Raw genomic sequence first — 18,387 nt, forward strand, 5'->3', positions numbered from 1 at the left:
CCATTCTTTTATTTTTTTCATTCCTGATTGAAATTTTTCTACACCTTTTTCTATTAATCGTTTTTCTTCCGTACCTTCTTGTAGAATTATTTCTTTTGACTTATCTTTGTCTTTATCTTTACATTTATCGCTGTCTTTACATTTATCGCTGTCTTTACATTTGTCGCTGTCTTTACATTTATCGCTGTCTTTACATTTATCGCTATCTTTATCTTTACCTTTATCTTTAACGTTGTCTTTATCATGATCTTTATTTTTATGCTTTTCCTTTTCTTTATCATTGCACTTATGTTTATTTTTCTCTTTTTCTTCTGCACAGTGTTCTTCATTCAACTTAACTTTTTCATCTTCTTCCTTCTCCTTATTTTTTATATTGTGCTCTTTTTTTGGATCTTTACATTTATGTTCTATTTCTTTAAACAATTCATTTAAAATTCTAACCCTTGTATATTTTAAATCGCATTCATCTTTTTTTTGTTCTACCATTTCATGTGTATTTGCGTATTCACCATTTACATCCTTCTTTATTATAGTATCAACTTCATTAGTATTAACATATTTTAGTGCCTTACAGCATTTTTTTGTCCTTTTCTTTTTCTTAATATCCTAAAAATTATATATTTAAGATGCGCAAAAAATTAATACCAAAAGTAAAATATATATATATATATATATATATATATATACAAAATAATAGTAAATACGTATATATATTTTTTATTATATTTCATTTTATCTTACCTTATTCACTCGTTTAAATACATATTTTAAAATCATAATAGTTAATATATAAAAAAGTTGGACAACATGGTCCTTATCTATTTTCTCAACTACTTTTTTGTCATGATTTAATACACTAGTTAATGGAGTTTGAAATAATTTATCTGTAGAATTAATATTGTTATAGGTATTCAATTCCATATGCTTTTCTATTTTTTTTTTTTTTTCTCCTCTTTTTGAGGTTCTAATATATAACAAATTATTCAATAATATTATAAGTTACTTTCAAAATTATATATGCTATATACAAAACTAATAATAATGTATATTATGATTTGTATATTCATACAAAAAAAAACAAATAAAAAAAAAAAAAACAAAATTAAAATGAAATAAATAAATACAAATATATATATAATTAAATATATGTATACAGCTTGTTTTTATTTTAAAGATATGATTTCACTGACATTACATATATATATACTATAAATTTTTTATGAAAAAAAAAAAAGACTTATACTAAAAAAATAAAATAAAACACCATAAAAAAAATAATTCATATATATATAAATAATTTATACTTGTATATATCTACTATAATATATACACAAATATTTATATATATTTATTCTTTCTTAATTATTCTAATGAATAATGGACTAATTTTTCGAATAAGAAAAAATATTATTTTTTTTATTTCTTTTATGTATTTTATTCAATAATAACTAAAAACAAAAAAAAAAAAAAAAAAAAAAAGGAACAAATCTGAACAAAAATATAAATTTATGATTTAGATTTTCTGTTTTTATAATACAGTCATTGAATTATTCCTTTTAATATATTTTATTTTATTCTGTTTTACGTTATATTTATTTGTTTTGGTGTTCATTTATTTTTATATTCACCAAAAAAAACACAAAGAGTATGTATGTATTTATGTATGTATGTATGTATGTATATATATGACAATGTTACGTAAATATATATATATTATATAAATATATGATATGATATTTAAATATACAATTACCATAATATATATTAATAGATTATCTAATAAAATAAACATTGACAAAGATAATATTATTATATTTATAATATTTATATAATTCTTTATATGTTGTATATTCGTTCATTCGAACTATATATAATATATATAATAATATTATATACAACCTTCTTTTTTAATATGTTTTTATCTACGAAAAATTAATTTATTATATATAATAATGCATACATAATTTTTCTTATATTATACTTTTATTATAAATAAATAATATTATTATTATTATATATATATATATATAATAATATATATATATATAATACCATTTTAATATATTATAAAACACTTTACTTAAAATTATATATAAAATATAATATATGAAAATGTATATTTTAAAAAATTAAAAAAAAAAAAAAAAGAAAAAAAAAAAAAAGAAACCAAAAAAAAGGAGAAATAAAAAAACCAAAAAAAAAAAAAAAAAAAAAAAAAAAAGATAAAATTTTATTATTACATATATTTATATATATATAATATTTAATATTCATTATATGCATATTTAAAAAAAGTTCAGATATATATATATATATTATATTAATTATTAATTTTTTTTTCCCTATTCAATATTTTTAACTTGGATAAATATTATTTTAAACTAACAAATTCCGTAAATCAAGTATGGCACAAAAAAAAAAAAAAAAAATTTATATAAATATATATATATATATAATATTTTATACATGAATTATTTTTAATATGGTGTTTTTAAAATAATTTGTTTTTATTGGTGCTAATCGAATGTTAACTATTTAAAATAATAATAAAAAAAAAATATATATATATATATAATGTTATTCGTTTTATTATATAAATGTTATACACATATATAAATATATATATATTTTAGTAATAATTAATTAAAATAATTAATATCATCAAAATGAATATAAATTATCACTATTATATTATTACTATGTGTTTATTTGTTCATATGTTTATTTTTTCTAAATTAATCATTTCCATGTTTTTAGAAGGAATATATTTTTAATTTATATTCTGATAATGGGAGCAAATATATTATGTTTTTTTTTTTAAACTAATATTATTTTAATTATTTATTTTATTAAAAATGAAAAAAATATGTAATAAGAAGATATATTATTACAGTGCTAATAATAAATAATGGAAAGTTCTTACATTTTCTAAAAATGTAACATTTAAAATAATAAAAAAAGGAGTGGTTATAATTTTTATGATAAGTATTAATTGGGTAATTATTTTCCTTAATGCATTTTTATAATTTTTATTTTTTCTATATATATATATATATATATATATATATATATATTTGAGAATATATCTTCTTATTATACAGTTCTTTTATATATTATAATCAAAAAAAAAAAAAAAAAAAAAAACATTTTAACTTCGTTTTATTATTCTTTATATTTAAGTACATGCCATATTTTTATTTATTTAATATGAAAATTCGTAAATCTTTATATGTATAAAATATGCTGAAATATTCAATGCACCTCATTAATTAAAATATAGACGTTATAAAAAAGAAGAAAAGCGTTAGTAGAAATATTAATTCATTATTATAATAAAAATATGTCTTATTATTTTTATTTTTTTTTATTAGTGTGTATTATTTTATAAAACTGAAAATATGATTTTGTGATGATTTCTTAAATTATTCTATAAAAAAAAAAAATTAAGGAAAAAGAATGTATCCATTCGATATAAATATTTATATACACACCTACACATATATGAATAAACACCAATATATATATATATTTATAATTGTCACTATAAAAGTATATATCCATCTATCAATAAAAAATATAAAAATTTATATATAGTGAGTAAAAAGTTTATTTAAAAATGTTTTAAAAAATATTAAAAAAAAATTGCTGAATATGAATTAAAAAATTTGAATATTAATCTATATTCTTAAAAACTCAAGAAATAAATATAATATATATATATATACATACATATAATGTATATTTAAAAAAAAAAAAAAAAAAAAACTTTTAAAAAAATAATAAATAATCAGTCATACATTCACAAATAAAATACGAATATAAACAATTGACATTATTAAAAATAAATAAAATAATTAAATAAACAAGGAAATATTAAAATTAAAAAAATTTGAAATAATCATTCAATTTTTTTTTTTTTTTTTTTTTTTTTTATTAATAAAATATATATATAAAATAAATTTTTAATTAATTTATAAAAGGAAGGAAAAAAAAAAAAAAAAAAAAAAAAAAAGAAGCTTAAACTTCAACTATTTCTTCATCTTGATATTGATTTCCATCTTCGTATCTTCTATGATCTTTTTTTCTTCTTTTAGGTCTATTATAACCAGGGTTGTAATTACCATCATCGTTTGGATAATTTCCATGTGGTTCAAAATGACCAAATTTGTCTTCTTTATTTGTTAATAAATGATTAACAATTACTTTGAATATGTAAACATAGAATACAAGACAAACCAAATGCATAGCAGATCCGATATATTTAAATTGTCTTCTTTTAAATATATTAGATACATGTTCCATGATTATTGGGAATGCAAGAATAGCTAATTTTAATAAGTGATTTTTTTTTGGATGTAAAGCACTAACTAACTTGGTTTCAATAAAATTATCAGCTTTTTTAAAAACTGCTTTAAAATCTCCATTTTTTTGACTTGACCCATCATCATAATTCTGTTGTTCTACATAATCACCACTTACTTCATTTTCTTCTCTAGCTTCAAATGTATTTGAATCTCCTTCTTGAGAATGTGAAAATGTACGTCTATGTTTTACTTCACTATATCCAGTACGTTCACCAGTATGATAGGCCTTAAGATTTACATCTTCAGTTTCTTCGTTATGATCTCGTTGCGCTAAAGTTCTTCCTTTGCTTAATCCTTGAGTTGTGTTCACAGTGTCAGCATTCTTACTAACGTTTCCCTATAATAAATAAATTAGTTAACAATTATATGTATGCAATTATAAGAATAATGATATATATATATATATATATATATATATATGTATAATACAGCATGTAAATATTATGAAATGGCACATATACATGAAAACACAAAATATTATATAATACAATAAAAAAAAATAAAATAAAAAAATAATACACATATATATATGTATATATTTATATAGCATCCTTTCTATTATCTTACATTGTGTGATGTATACAAGGTCCATATGAAGAGTGAAAATGCAAATATTTTAACAAGAAAATGAAAAGAATAAATACTTCCTTTAATATTTCTTTTATTTGATGATTTCTCCATACTTGTTTTATTATAAGATGGAACAATACTGTTTTGTTCCCCTTGGAATCCCATAATATTATTTACAGAATTGTATGTCTTCATTTGAATATATATGTTTATATATATATATATATATATATATTTATATATATTCTATATATATTAATAATAATTTATATATTTTTTATTAAATATATTTTAAATATATTTTTTAATTTTTATTTAATCCAATACAATATATTAAACGATTATGTAAATATATATATATATATATATATATATATATATTAAAATAAAAATCACGGACTAAAACTTAATTTAAATATTTTTATAGATTATCCCAAAAAATTAAATAAATAAAAATAGAACAAATATATTTAAAAAAATAATAATAATAAAATAAAAAATATATATATATACATATAATATTAATATAATAACAATCTTGTGCATATAATAATATTTTATTATATAACAAAAAAACATAAAAAACAAAACCAATTTTACATCTAATTAGTACTTATTATATATTAACAATATATATATTTTTTCAAACATATAAAATCATACAACGGAATCTATAAAATTATATATATATATATATAATATATAGTATATATTCTTATATCAATTATTATATTATATTTATATATATTAGATAAATATTAATAAAAAAAAATATATATGTATAAATAAAAATTATTTAAACATCAAAAAAAATATTACTTATAAAAATATTCTAAGAATGGAAAATTTATAGAAATTACAAAATTATAAAATATTATTTCAAAATTTTCCCATTTATGTTTTTTTTTTTTTTTTTTAAATATATATAATATATATTTTTTTAATAATAATAATATTAATTTTTAAACAATATTCTATTAAAAATAAAAAAATATATATATATATTAAATAATATGAGATGTATGATATTATTTCTACATAATTTTTTTATTTTCTTATTTATTTTATCTAATGTTTTATATAAATATAATATATCTATTATATATATAAATATATATAAATAATAATATTAATATATATGTTATGAAAAAAATATATTAAAAATAAAAGATATATTATATATATAATATATATATATATGTACATATTTTATATATTTTTCTTATATTATTTTACAATATGTATTATATATTTTTAAAATAACATGAAAATAAATATAGAATATAAAATGACTATAATATATATTTTCATATATATATAAATATTGTATTATTATATAAATAATAGAATATTTTTTTTTTTTTTTTTTTAATTAATATTTGGATATATAAAATGGGTATATTTATATGCACATACATTTTTATACTATGAGTAAATATTTTTTTCACATTAAGTATGTTTATATAAAATTTATAATTAACTTGTGAAATAAAAAAAAAAAATAAAATAACATTATTAATTTATAGAATATTATTTCTTAAATATATATATATATATATTATTATTATTATTATTATTATTATCTTCTTTTTTTTTTTTTGAAAAATAATATTTTATTATTGGAATATATATCCATTTAAAATAATACTTTCTTATTAAGAACAAGGAAAAAAAAAGGTACATATGAAAAAAATAACGTAAATTATTTTCTCAAAAAAAAATAGAAATGCATGTAAAATGAGAATTACATAATATAACAGGAAAAATTTACTGGTGATAAAAAGAGGGTATAATAAAAATTTGAATACTTAAATTTAGAAGTACATAAAGAAATTTTTTAAGTATATATGTAAATACTATTAATATATATATAGTCTATAATAGTATTATATAATAAAAATTATGTATCATATAAATAAATAAATAAATATATATATATAATATATATATATATTATATATTTATATGTATATTAATTTCATTAACTTTTTTACAGAAAAAATGTAAAATATAATATATATAATAATATATTACTAGATTTAAAAAATGAAACTATAAAAATATTTAGGTATTTTTTTTTTTTTTTTTTTAACGTATCATTTTAAAAAATACAAAAACAAGAATTTAATGTTTTGTAATAAAATATTATAATTTAAAAATTCTAGGAACATAATATATTCATATATTATATTATATTATATATATACCAAATTTTTATTATATTCTTTTAAAATAAGAAAAATATATATAATATATATTATTTTAATTCTTTTATTTTCTATAATATTATATTTTTAATTTAATTAATTATTCTCTCTCCTTATTTTTTTGTCCGCATTTGTTATAAACAAAGGATATAAAACAAAGAAAAGTACAAATTAAATTAAAAAATATAAAATATGAAAAATTAAATATGAATATATTTTATGACCACAATAGGAGAATATAAAACAAAAATTATAAAAAAAGAAAATATATGGGTATCCTTTTTTTTTTTTTTTCTGCTTTTATTGATGAGTTCCATAATATCAAAACGAAAAAAAAAAAAAATAAATAAATAAAAAAAAAAAGTCAAAAAAATACATTGAATATATTCACTATATATATAACAAATTAATATTATATATTATTAGTATATTTCTTTAAATTTTAAAATAAAAAAATGCATTTATTTCTTTTCTTTTTCATATATATAAGGATTTGTTAAGAAAAGGCTTTCTTGCAATAACAATAAATCAATATTGATAAAAATAAAAGTAATAAAATATATATATATATATATATTTATTAAATATAAAACTGTTAAAAAATAAATATATACTTATAAGAATAAGAATATTTTTATAGGATACAGTACAAAAATTATATTATGATTTTCCATCAACTGTAAAATTTCAGTAAATATTTATAGTAAATATTTGAATGATTAAGATTAATTGTTATTTAAATATATATTAGTTTGAAAAAAAGGAGTATATTAATAAATATACTAGATGATTTTTTTATTTTAACATATATACAAAAATTATTATTCCACTATAGATATTATTATTATCTTTTTTTTCTTTTAATTACTATAAAAAAAATTGACATGCAATTTATATAATTATAACATTTTGATTTCATTTTAATATATATATATATATATATATTTTTGGCAGTATAATATATTGAATAATATATATTTTATAGAATAATATTTTTTATTGAAATTCTAAGGAATGCATTTACGAAAAGGAGAAATAAAGGAAAATATTCATTTGTAGAATAATATTATAAAAATTATATATGTGAAACCTTAAATAATAATTATATATATATATATATATATATATATAATATGTTTATATTTTCATATAACATTTAAATATACTAAGTTATAATATGTTCAGAATATAAACCTTACTAATTAATCTTACTATATTTTTTATATTTTTTATTATTTTATTATTTTTTTTTGGGTGTTGCATTCAGTAGAAAAATATATAAAAAATTTTAATATAAAAAATATCATAATATTAAAAAATACATATGTATTTAATATATAATATTTTATATATACACATAAATATGCTTAACTGATTATGAACTTATTATTAATAAAATAAGAAAAGGTATATATATTTAATAAATATATATTATGGATTTATGCCTTTACACTTAGATAAAAAATACAAAAAGAAAGAAAAAAAAAGAAACAGAATTAAAATAATAAATGTAATAATCTTTATTACTTAGGTTATATTTTTTCTTTTTTTATTTTAAATATATATAATTATAAAATAAATTAGGATATAAATTCATAATACATGAAAATAAGTAGAAAAAAAAAAAAAAATATAATATATATATATATATTATTGTATATTATGATAAATTAAATTATTTTTAACCCATTTTTTATATATAAATTTAAAATATATTAGTAAGAAATTTTGTTCTATAATTATACATGCATTAAAGGAGAAAAAAAAATTATATGTAGAAAATATTAATATAATATACAAAGTAAATGTATTTTTTTTTAAATGCTTTATCATATATATAGAACCTAAATATAAAAAAAAAAAATCATATTATATATAATAAAATATAAAATAATATAATTATATTTTACTTTTCGTCATAGCAAATTAAAAAAAAAAAAAAAAAAAAATATATATATATATATATATATATTTATTTATTTTATTTTATTTTATTTTTGACCATTTTTTTTTTTTGTTATATGAAGAAGAAAAAAAAAAAAATACATACATGGAATAATATTATACGTATATATCCATATATAATATAAGATACATATTTTTATGCGAACATAAATAATTGTGGGGGTAGGACAAAAACGGAGAAATACCCCAAAAAAAAAAAAAAATATACAAAAGGGGGACAAAACAAAAAATTAAGGAAAAAAAAAAAATAATAATAAAATAATTTATTTTAAAAAAATTCAAATATATATTTTGCTATATTAAGTACTTTTTTTTTTTTTTTTTTTTTTTATAATACAAAATTTTATAGAAATATTTTTAATATTTTATTATTTTATAAATTTTTTATCTAAAAATTTATTCTCATTTTATTTAAAAAAAAAATATATATATATTATTTCATATTTATTATTATTTTATATTATTTGTATCATCATCTATCCATACAATCTGTGGAATACTCATAAAAAAAAAAAAAAATAATAATAATAATAAAAATACGTAAATATTTTTATATATATATATTTTTTTTATTTATATAATATTTGTAAATGTATTATGTATATTATACCAGATAATGGGTGTAGTGGATACATTATATATAATCTCGAATTTAAAAAATAAATTAAAAATTTTGAAATACATAAGAAAAATATATAATATTTTATATTTACGAGTACTTTTTTTTTATTTTTTTTTTTTAAATAATTAGAAGTTTATATTATATATATTTTATATATATTATGTACATTTATGAAAGTAAAATATTGCATATTTACAATACGAACAAAAAAGAGAAATAAAAAAACAACATAAAAAAAAATATATATATATAGAACACTTTTATCTTATAAAATAAACAGTTATTTTATAAATATATATTGTAATCGTAACATTCTTTTGTAGAAGTAAATAATGTATAGAAAATAAATATATAAAAATTAATGATACATTTTTTATAATTCGTATAATATATTTAAATATTTTTTGTTTTATAATTTCATTAGTTATATTTGTTAATATATATAATATATATTGTATATATTATTTTATAAATATTATTTGATATTTTAAGTATTTGCTCATTTTTTTTTAATATATTCCAAAAAAGGATATACATAAATTCAATGTATTTATATTTATATATATATATATAAAATAAAAATTATTATTACTTTTTTATTATATATTTATATATATTTTTATTTCATATCTTTATATTTTTAATAAAGAATTTGGAAATCAAACCAAACATATAGCAATAAATAACAAACGCACCTTAAGTTTTTAATATAAAGTGAAATATTAATTTATATTTTTATTTTAATTCTTATTTTGTATTTTTTTTTTTTTTTTTTATAATTATAATTTATAGTATATAATTATACATAATAAAAAATTTATATACATAAAAAAGTAAAATTCTTTTTCTTTTTCTTTTTCTTTTTCTTTTTATTTTTATTTTTATTTTTATTTTGTTTTTTTTTTTTTTTTTTTTTTTTTTTTTTTTTTTTTTATTTATTTAATTTTTTCTTTTTTATTTCATTTTATTTATCAATTTATCAAGATGCAGCCTTGTCCATATGACATATATAATCAAATAAACCAAGTAGGAACCCATTGGGCTCAACATTTAGGAGATCACTTACATCAGTTAGCACATGTGCATCATCATACTCCTCATGTACATCATATTCCACATGTCCATACGCTAGCTCATGATAGGCCTTGTATGCCAATAACTGCTTTCTTTTGTCGACATCATGAACATTGTAGTTCCCATGTAATGCTATGCTTTTTATTATTAGCTTTCTTTCTAATATTAGTTTATAAATTATATAATGAGGTAAGTTTTTATTAATATATATATATATATGATTTTTAATCCACAAATATTATATATATATATTAATATATATCAGTTCATTCTATTGTATTATATATTATATTTGCACCTTTATTCCTCTTCTTTTTTTAGGTTGTTAATTCATCTAAAACCGTACGTATTGTAAATATAACACCAGTAAATGATGACCAAAAGGATGATAATAGTAAGGACCAATCAAAATCAAGTGAATCATCTACTCAGACAAATCAAATATCATTATAGACACATAAAAAAAATAAATAAAGCAAAAAATATATATATATATATATATATGTATGTTTTATTATCAGAAAAATTTGATTTCACTAATCTACTTTATTATTAAAAAAATTCACAAAATTATGAACAACCTTTTTTTATTTAGGTTTATATATTTTTTTATTTCCATAAAAATTTATTTCAAGTTTTTATATTTTATTACCTTATTATACATAGTTATAAATAAATATTTTTGTGTATATATTTTTATATGTTAAAGCAATGATGTGGTATATTTATAATATAATTCTATAAAACTATATTAGTGTTTCGTTTTTCTTATTTTATATAATTTATTTTTTTATATTTCATTATTTATTATATATTGTATAAAAGTTTATAAAAAAAAAAAAAAAAAGCACAAACATATATACATATATATATAATAACATATTTTTATATAAACATGTTGTGTAACATTTAAAAGAGAAATATAAAAAAAAAAAAAATTATTCGAATGTATATATTTATATATGCATAATAAAACATAAACAAAAAAAAGAAAAAAAAAATTAAGTAAAATAAATAAATTATATATATTTAAAACTATGTATATATTCTTAAGACTGTCTAATTGTCAAAACTGGATAAAAATAATGATTCAACAAAATCAAAGAGAACTCTATATATCCATATATATGGTTTTAATCCTGATAAGAATAATCCTTCATTTCCCCTTTTATATAATAAATATATAATATTATTATTTTTTGAAATTTTTATAATATCAAAATGGTTAAAATTAAAATTTTTGGAATCCGAAGAGAAAATGAAAACAACTGGGAAATTGAAGAGATGTATATTTTTAGATATAAATTTATTGGATGAATTTTGTAACATGAAAAAGAATACTTTTAATAATTTATAATCATGATAATTTAAAAAGTTTGGTATTATAGATGAATTAAATGATTCATTATTCCTAAGAATTTTATAAAGTATTTGATTATATTTCTTTTCGTTAAAATAACAATGTACTTTTTCAATAAATTGATAAAATTTTTGATTATTACAAAAAGTTATATAACTTTCTTCGTTATAGTATGTATATATATATATTAAAATTAAATAATTATATACATTATATATAAATGATAAATTATATAAAAATTTATCTTGTATACTTATATCTATTCGTTTATCTTCAAAATATATTTTCCATTTTTCGTATAATGATTTAATATTAAAATATACTCTAATTTTACTTTCAAAAGAATCACTATATATATCTTTACAAAACGTTTTATTATTATAGGTTTCATTCAAAATCATATTATTATTATTACTATCTCTTATGGAAGAATTATTATAAGCATAATTCTTATTATATTCCATTGCATTATTTAAATTATTACTTATATTTTTTTTATTCATATCTGATACATTGTTATATATTTCGCTCTGTATTTTACTCCTCATCGTATTATGTTCACTATTATTATTATTATTAATCAAATCAATTTTATCTATTTCTTCTATATTATCATTTTTTATATTCTCCAAATTTTTTTCACATTTATTGTTTTTATTATTATCATTCCATGTACATTCCATATCCTTACTAATATAAGTACTTATATTTTTTCCGTTCACATTTTCTTTATCTTTACATACACTTATAATATTCGATTTATTTTCTAATAGGTCTCCAGGTTTATTAGCTTTCTCCGTATTAGATATATATGTTATATCACTTAACCCTTTTATTTTGGAGTCATATTCATTACTGCTATTATTTATATCTAATAGAAATTTATTTCTAATTTGGTCATCTGTACTGATTTTACACAATGAATTATTATAAAAATCATAGAATAAAGATCTTTTTAAAAAATTTGATAACTCACTTGTACAACGGAAAAAATATCTCTGTTTTATAAGAGTAGAAAAGGAATTGAAAAATATATTTAATGAATAGAAAAACTTATGTACTATAGAAAATTTACGTTTTTTAGTTTCTATAAAATCATCAGGATAATTAAATATATCAAACATATTATTATATGAAAAATTAATTAAGATACATATTTCTTTTGTATGTTTCTTTCCATAATCATCAAAATTCGAATCTGCTGTTGAGGTACTATTTTCATCTGAAAGCTTTGCATTTTTATTTTTTATAAATGAATTCATCATCATTTTGTCTCTTTCCATATTTTTCTTTTCTTGATTTGTCTTATTATCACATGTATTATAATTATTTTTAAATCTATTTCGAATTTTAAAAAAACTATACCTAAATTTGTTCGATATTCCTGGGGTATCATCCATATTATCACATTTCCTTATTTCTTTTTTTCTGAATTTTTCCAATATATTTAATTTGATTTTTCTTATTTCAGAATTTTTTATTCCATCTCTTTCAGAAGTATTTTCTATGTTCCCTTCAACATCTTCTTTTATATTTTTTTCATTATTATAATTTATATATTTTTTTGGAATCTCCGTATTCAAAATTTTCTCATCTACAATATTATCACTTTTTACAATTTCATTATTTGTATTCTTGTTAATATCATTATATTCATTCTTTTCAACGTCATGGTTTATATTTGTTTCTACAAATTCTTTCATATCTATTTCCATCACTTTTTCTTTATTTATATTTATACACTTGTTCATATTTATTTCAGAATTTTCCTTAGGTATATTTTCTTTATTTCCCAAATTATTCTTAAATCTACCAACTAAATTATGGTGACTATTATTAGTCTTGTGTTTTTTAATAAAGGATGCAAAATTACTTAGACTCATATTAGCAAATTTATTTATACTACAATTACTTTTATATGTACTAGCAGATCCTCGTGGATCATTAGATACATGACTATCATAAATGTTCCATATTTTCGATTCGTTGGTATTATAGTCATCTTTATATGTATCATCATCTTCTTTTATATTTTTTTCAGACATTTGTTCTGAATTTTTATGAAAAATATTTAATTTCGATAAATTCATAAGGGTTTCCATTTTTTTTTTCTTTAATTTCTCTTTAATATTTCTTAATTTTCCCATATCATTATTTTCATTATTCTTCATTTTTATTTTCATATTTTTTTTGATATTTTTTGTAAACATTTCTTCCTTTACTTTATTATTTTTTTGGCTGTCTTGTATATTTTCAACATTATTCAAAAATTCCGCATTATTTATTTGATTCATTTTGTTTTTGTCTATATTTATATTCTGATTTGTATTATGTTTTTTCGTCAATTCTTCATAGTGCTCAGTTATGTATTGTATATCTTTTACATTTACCTTTACATTTGTATTTGCATTTATATTTTTTTCTTCAAGGTTTTTGTCTTCTCTTTCTACATCTGGTATTACTTCGTCTACCTTCTTCTCATCATCCACATTCTTATGGTCATCATTCATATCTTTATCTATATCATCTATAATTTTGTCGTAATTTTCTACATCTTGATCAATGTCATCTATATATTTGTCGTAATTCTCTACATCTTTATCGATATCATCCACATAATTATCGTAATTGTCTACACCTTGATCGTCATCTTCATCTTCCTCATCCTCCTCTTGGAAACTTTTAATACCGTTTTCTTTTGGTTCTACTAATTCTTCTTTTTCATCTTTTCCTGAATGCATTTGCTCTTTTACTACATGACTTAATATTTTTTCATCATCATAACTAGCATTGGAATCATCAGTATCGTTTTTATCAATTTTGTTATGTTTCTTTTCATTAACCTTTTTATCTTCATTTATAAAACTCGATTTATCATTTCCTTTTATATCACTTAATATTTTTTGCATATTCCATTTTTTTATAATTCTCTTAAATCTTTGACTTTCATTCATTTGTTCATGCTCTAAATTTTTTTTTTTTTTTTCCCCAAAAAAAAGACTCATTATATTACTTTTATTACTTGGTTTATTCAAGGTACCTTTTGTTTTCTTGTCTTCTTCACTTTTATCAATAGCATATAATTTTGAATGTCCTTTTTTTTCATTATCATAAGTGTCTCCTTTAGTATCATGAACATGTTTTTTTTTATAATTATTTATGTGACATTTATATGCATTAGTGTTATAAAGATTAAAGGTGTTCTTAATGTTTTCAGCAACACCCGCTGTACTTATTAATGTTGTCATTCCCCCTGGAGTTTTAGTTTTTTTCTTTTTATAAATTTTTTCCAAGAAATAATTGAGCATAATATTAGTACCATCATTAAAACACAGAAAAACAAAATTATAATTTTTAAAAATAGCTTTAAAATGGTTCATTGCAATATTTAAATCATTATAATTATCACTAAAAAATGAGAAAGGCGTAGAAAAAAGGAAAGCGTAATTTTCATCCATATAGATTTTATTTTCAAGGATACTGTTTAATTGGGGGGTTGTATAATCTGCATGTATATATTTATTATTTATATTATTTATATTATTATTATGTGTATTATTTTGGTATGTCTTATCATCATTAATATTATTAAAATATTGTTGATTATTATCATATTCATTACTTCTTTCATTATAATTATTATTAACAGACAAATCATGACAATAGTTTTTGTCATTTTGTTCCATATAATTAATAGTATCCTTTATTTTATCATTCTCTTTATTATATACATTGTTATCAAATGAATTCTTTTCATTGTTATCATTATTATACATACTTATATGATCATTTATATGGGTATACAGATTAATATTATCTTGTTTATTATTATTGTCCTTTTCATTATCATTAATATGTGATACAGATGTATAGTAAATATTATTATTATTATTATTATTTTTACTATTATTATTATTATTGATTTCCCCTTTTGAAATATACTTACTACAATTGAATTTTTTATCAACAGATGAAATATTTGTGTGCTCTCCTTTAATATTACAAGTTCCATTTTCATTATATATATTAAATAGGTTTTTATTCATATGTAGATTAAAGTTATTTGATATGTTTAAAATATTGGTTGTTTTTGATTTAAATATAAATGGTATGGAGAATCCAAAGTTTATATTAATGTGTATATGTATACAAATATAACCTAATAATTTAGCTATAACTGTAAATGTATCAATTTTTATATCTTTTTTTAGGAAATAATAAATAGGTATTTTATTTTCCATATCATTCATATTTATATAATTATAAAAAATTTCAGGAAGTATAACAATAATTCCTTTGATATTTTTATACTTCCATCTATTTAAATGCATTTTTAATTTATCTCGAATCATATTTTGATTTTTTATATATTTTAATTGTTGTTTTTTCTTTTCTTCATTAATATAATGTTTTTGCTTATTACTATGACAATTATTATTTTGAGTATTAATATTATTTTGTTCTATTTCAATAATAGTTTTTTTTTTTTTTAAGGTTATATTATTATATACATCATCTTCTTTCATTTTTTCTGTTTCGATATGTGAATCTTTATTTTCAATTATTTTGGAATTATTTGTTATTAGATTAAAATTTCCTTCTTTGTTACTAAATACATTTTCCTTATTTATATCCCATCTTTTTAAGGATTGTATAATAATTTCTTCTTGGTCATTCATAAAATTTTTTTTATTAATATATTCTTCCTCTTTAATATTTACATTATCATTAAGATGAGTATTACTACAAATATTTCCGTCAACATTTAATTCTTCTTGTACTATAGATGTCTTTTTATATTTTTCCTTTAAACTATCTCTATCATTTTGTTGCATAGATTTTTTTTCTATATCATAATAATTGTGTGTAGATATATTTGTATCATTGTATAGCTTTTTCAAAAAGTGGTTTTTAAAAATCCAAGAGAATTGTAAATACTGAATCAAAACTGTATCCTGCAAATATAAATGTTGAACATTTGGATCTTCTATTTTTCCTATTCCTAAGATATTTTTCCATTTATTATCAATTAAAACAAATTTTATTTTTTTCTCTTGTTTTATATTAACTAAATCATATAGGTCAATTTTTTCAGAATCATTAATATTATTAGATGTTTGATCTTTTTTTTTTTTTTTTTTTTTTTTCTTTTTAATACTAGTATTAGGTAAATAATAGTCTATTATCACTACACCAAAATTATTATTATTTAATACTTCTCTTGTGTTAATATAACAATTTAAATTGATATTTTCATAAATATTTGTATATTCAACAATAAAAAAAAATATATGTAATACTTTATTGTACACATAATTTTTTATTTTAATACCACCTTCTATTATATAATTAAATATATCTTCCTTTTTAAAATTATATGAGTCAAATTCCTTTTGTCCTCTTATATCATAACGTTCCTTCGATTGCTCAAAAATTAAATTATTCAAATATTCTTTTTTCTTTTCTATATAATAATAAAATATGTGAACAAATATATGTTGTAAAAAAGGAAATATCAAATAAATGGTACTTCGGTATGCCTTTTCTAAATTATTACATCTGCAGATGAAAAAAATTTAAATTGAATGAATATATATGTATGTATATAATAATAAATATGTTATATATTAAATGGTATATAATGAAAATTATATATTATATATAAAATATTATATGTTATATATTATATATTATTTATATGTATTTGTTTGTTTGTTTGTTATTTTTCATATTATTACTTTTTCAAAAGCTTTAATGACTTGTTTCCTATATAAAACACCAACCCCCTAGAACAAAAGTTATAATCAAAGAAAAAAAATGCGAGTAGCAGTATAAATATGATAGTAAAAAAATCCATTATAACATATGAACACGTTTCATCTTACGTATTTTTTAAAATAAATATGTATAAGGTATAATATAAGAAAAAAGAAACAAAATTATGCAAATATATATATATATATATATATAACATATAATATATAAACGTATTAGTTAGGTTAAAAATTATTTTAATCTTTTTATTTCATTTTCACCAAAAAAAAAAAAAGTATATTATTATATATATATATAAAAGGAATAAACAAATGAACAAATGAACAAATGAACAAATAAACAAAGAAACAAATATACACACTCTTTGTATAAAATAATTTTAATAAAAATAAAAAAGGAAAAAACATAAAGAAATAATCATAATAAATAAAAAATGAAACATATATATGT

The 18,387-nt window shown here is 16.8% G+C and overlaps 4 protein-coding genes across 4 annotated transcripts in view; 1 reads left to right on the forward strand and 3 right to left on the reverse strand.

The window, feature by feature from the left end:
* Positions 1-921, reverse strand: part of PGSY75_1353000 (tryptophan-rich antigen) — a gene marked incomplete at both ends in the record, with an annotated part of 2,322 nt that extends 1,401 nt beyond the window's left edge. Inside the window, 2 exons of the mRNA XM_018787562.1 lie at positions 1-606; positions 742-921. The exon at positions 1-606 is cut by the window's left edge and continues 1,401 nt beyond it. Of these exons, the coding sequence (XP_018640304.1) occupies positions 1-606; positions 742-921 (786 nt within the window). The remainder of the gene's footprint in view (positions 607-741) is intronic.
* A 3,096-nt stretch (positions 922-4,017) lies between these two features.
* Positions 4,018-5,129, reverse strand: PGSY75_1353100 (putative exported protein; the record flags this gene model as incomplete). The annotated part of the gene is made up of 2 exons (XM_018787563.1): positions 4,018-4,701; positions 4,932-5,129. The coding sequence occupies 2 exons, from the start codon at positions 5,127-5,129 to the stop codon at positions 4,018-4,020; spliced, it is 882 nt and encodes a 293-aa protein (XP_018640305.1).
* A 5,583-nt stretch (positions 5,130-10,712) lies between these two features.
* On the forward strand, positions 10,713-11,255 carry PGSY75_1353200 (membrane associated histidine-rich protein; the record flags this gene model as incomplete). The annotated part of the gene is made up of 2 exons (XM_018787564.1): positions 10,713-10,991; positions 11,124-11,255. 2 exons carry the CDS (start codon positions 10,713-10,715, stop codon positions 11,253-11,255), a joined length of 411 nt encoding a protein of 136 aa, XP_018640306.1.
* Positions 11,256-11,861: 606 nt separating this feature from the next.
* On the reverse strand, positions 11,862-18,019 carry PGSY75_1353300 (hypothetical protein; the record flags this gene model as incomplete). The annotated part of the gene is made up of 2 exons (XM_018787565.1): positions 11,862-17,721; positions 17,901-18,019. The coding sequence occupies 2 exons, from the start codon at positions 18,017-18,019 to the stop codon at positions 11,862-11,864; spliced, it is 5,979 nt and encodes a 1,992-aa protein (XP_018640307.1).
* Positions 18,020-18,387: the final 368 nt, after the last annotated feature.

This window comes from Plasmodium gaboni, chromosome 13 (assembly GCF_001602025.1).
Source record: "Plasmodium gaboni strain SY75 chromosome 13, whole genome shotgun sequence".
Taxonomy (NCBI): domain Eukaryota; phylum Apicomplexa; class Aconoidasida; order Haemosporida; family Plasmodiidae; genus Plasmodium; species Plasmodium gaboni.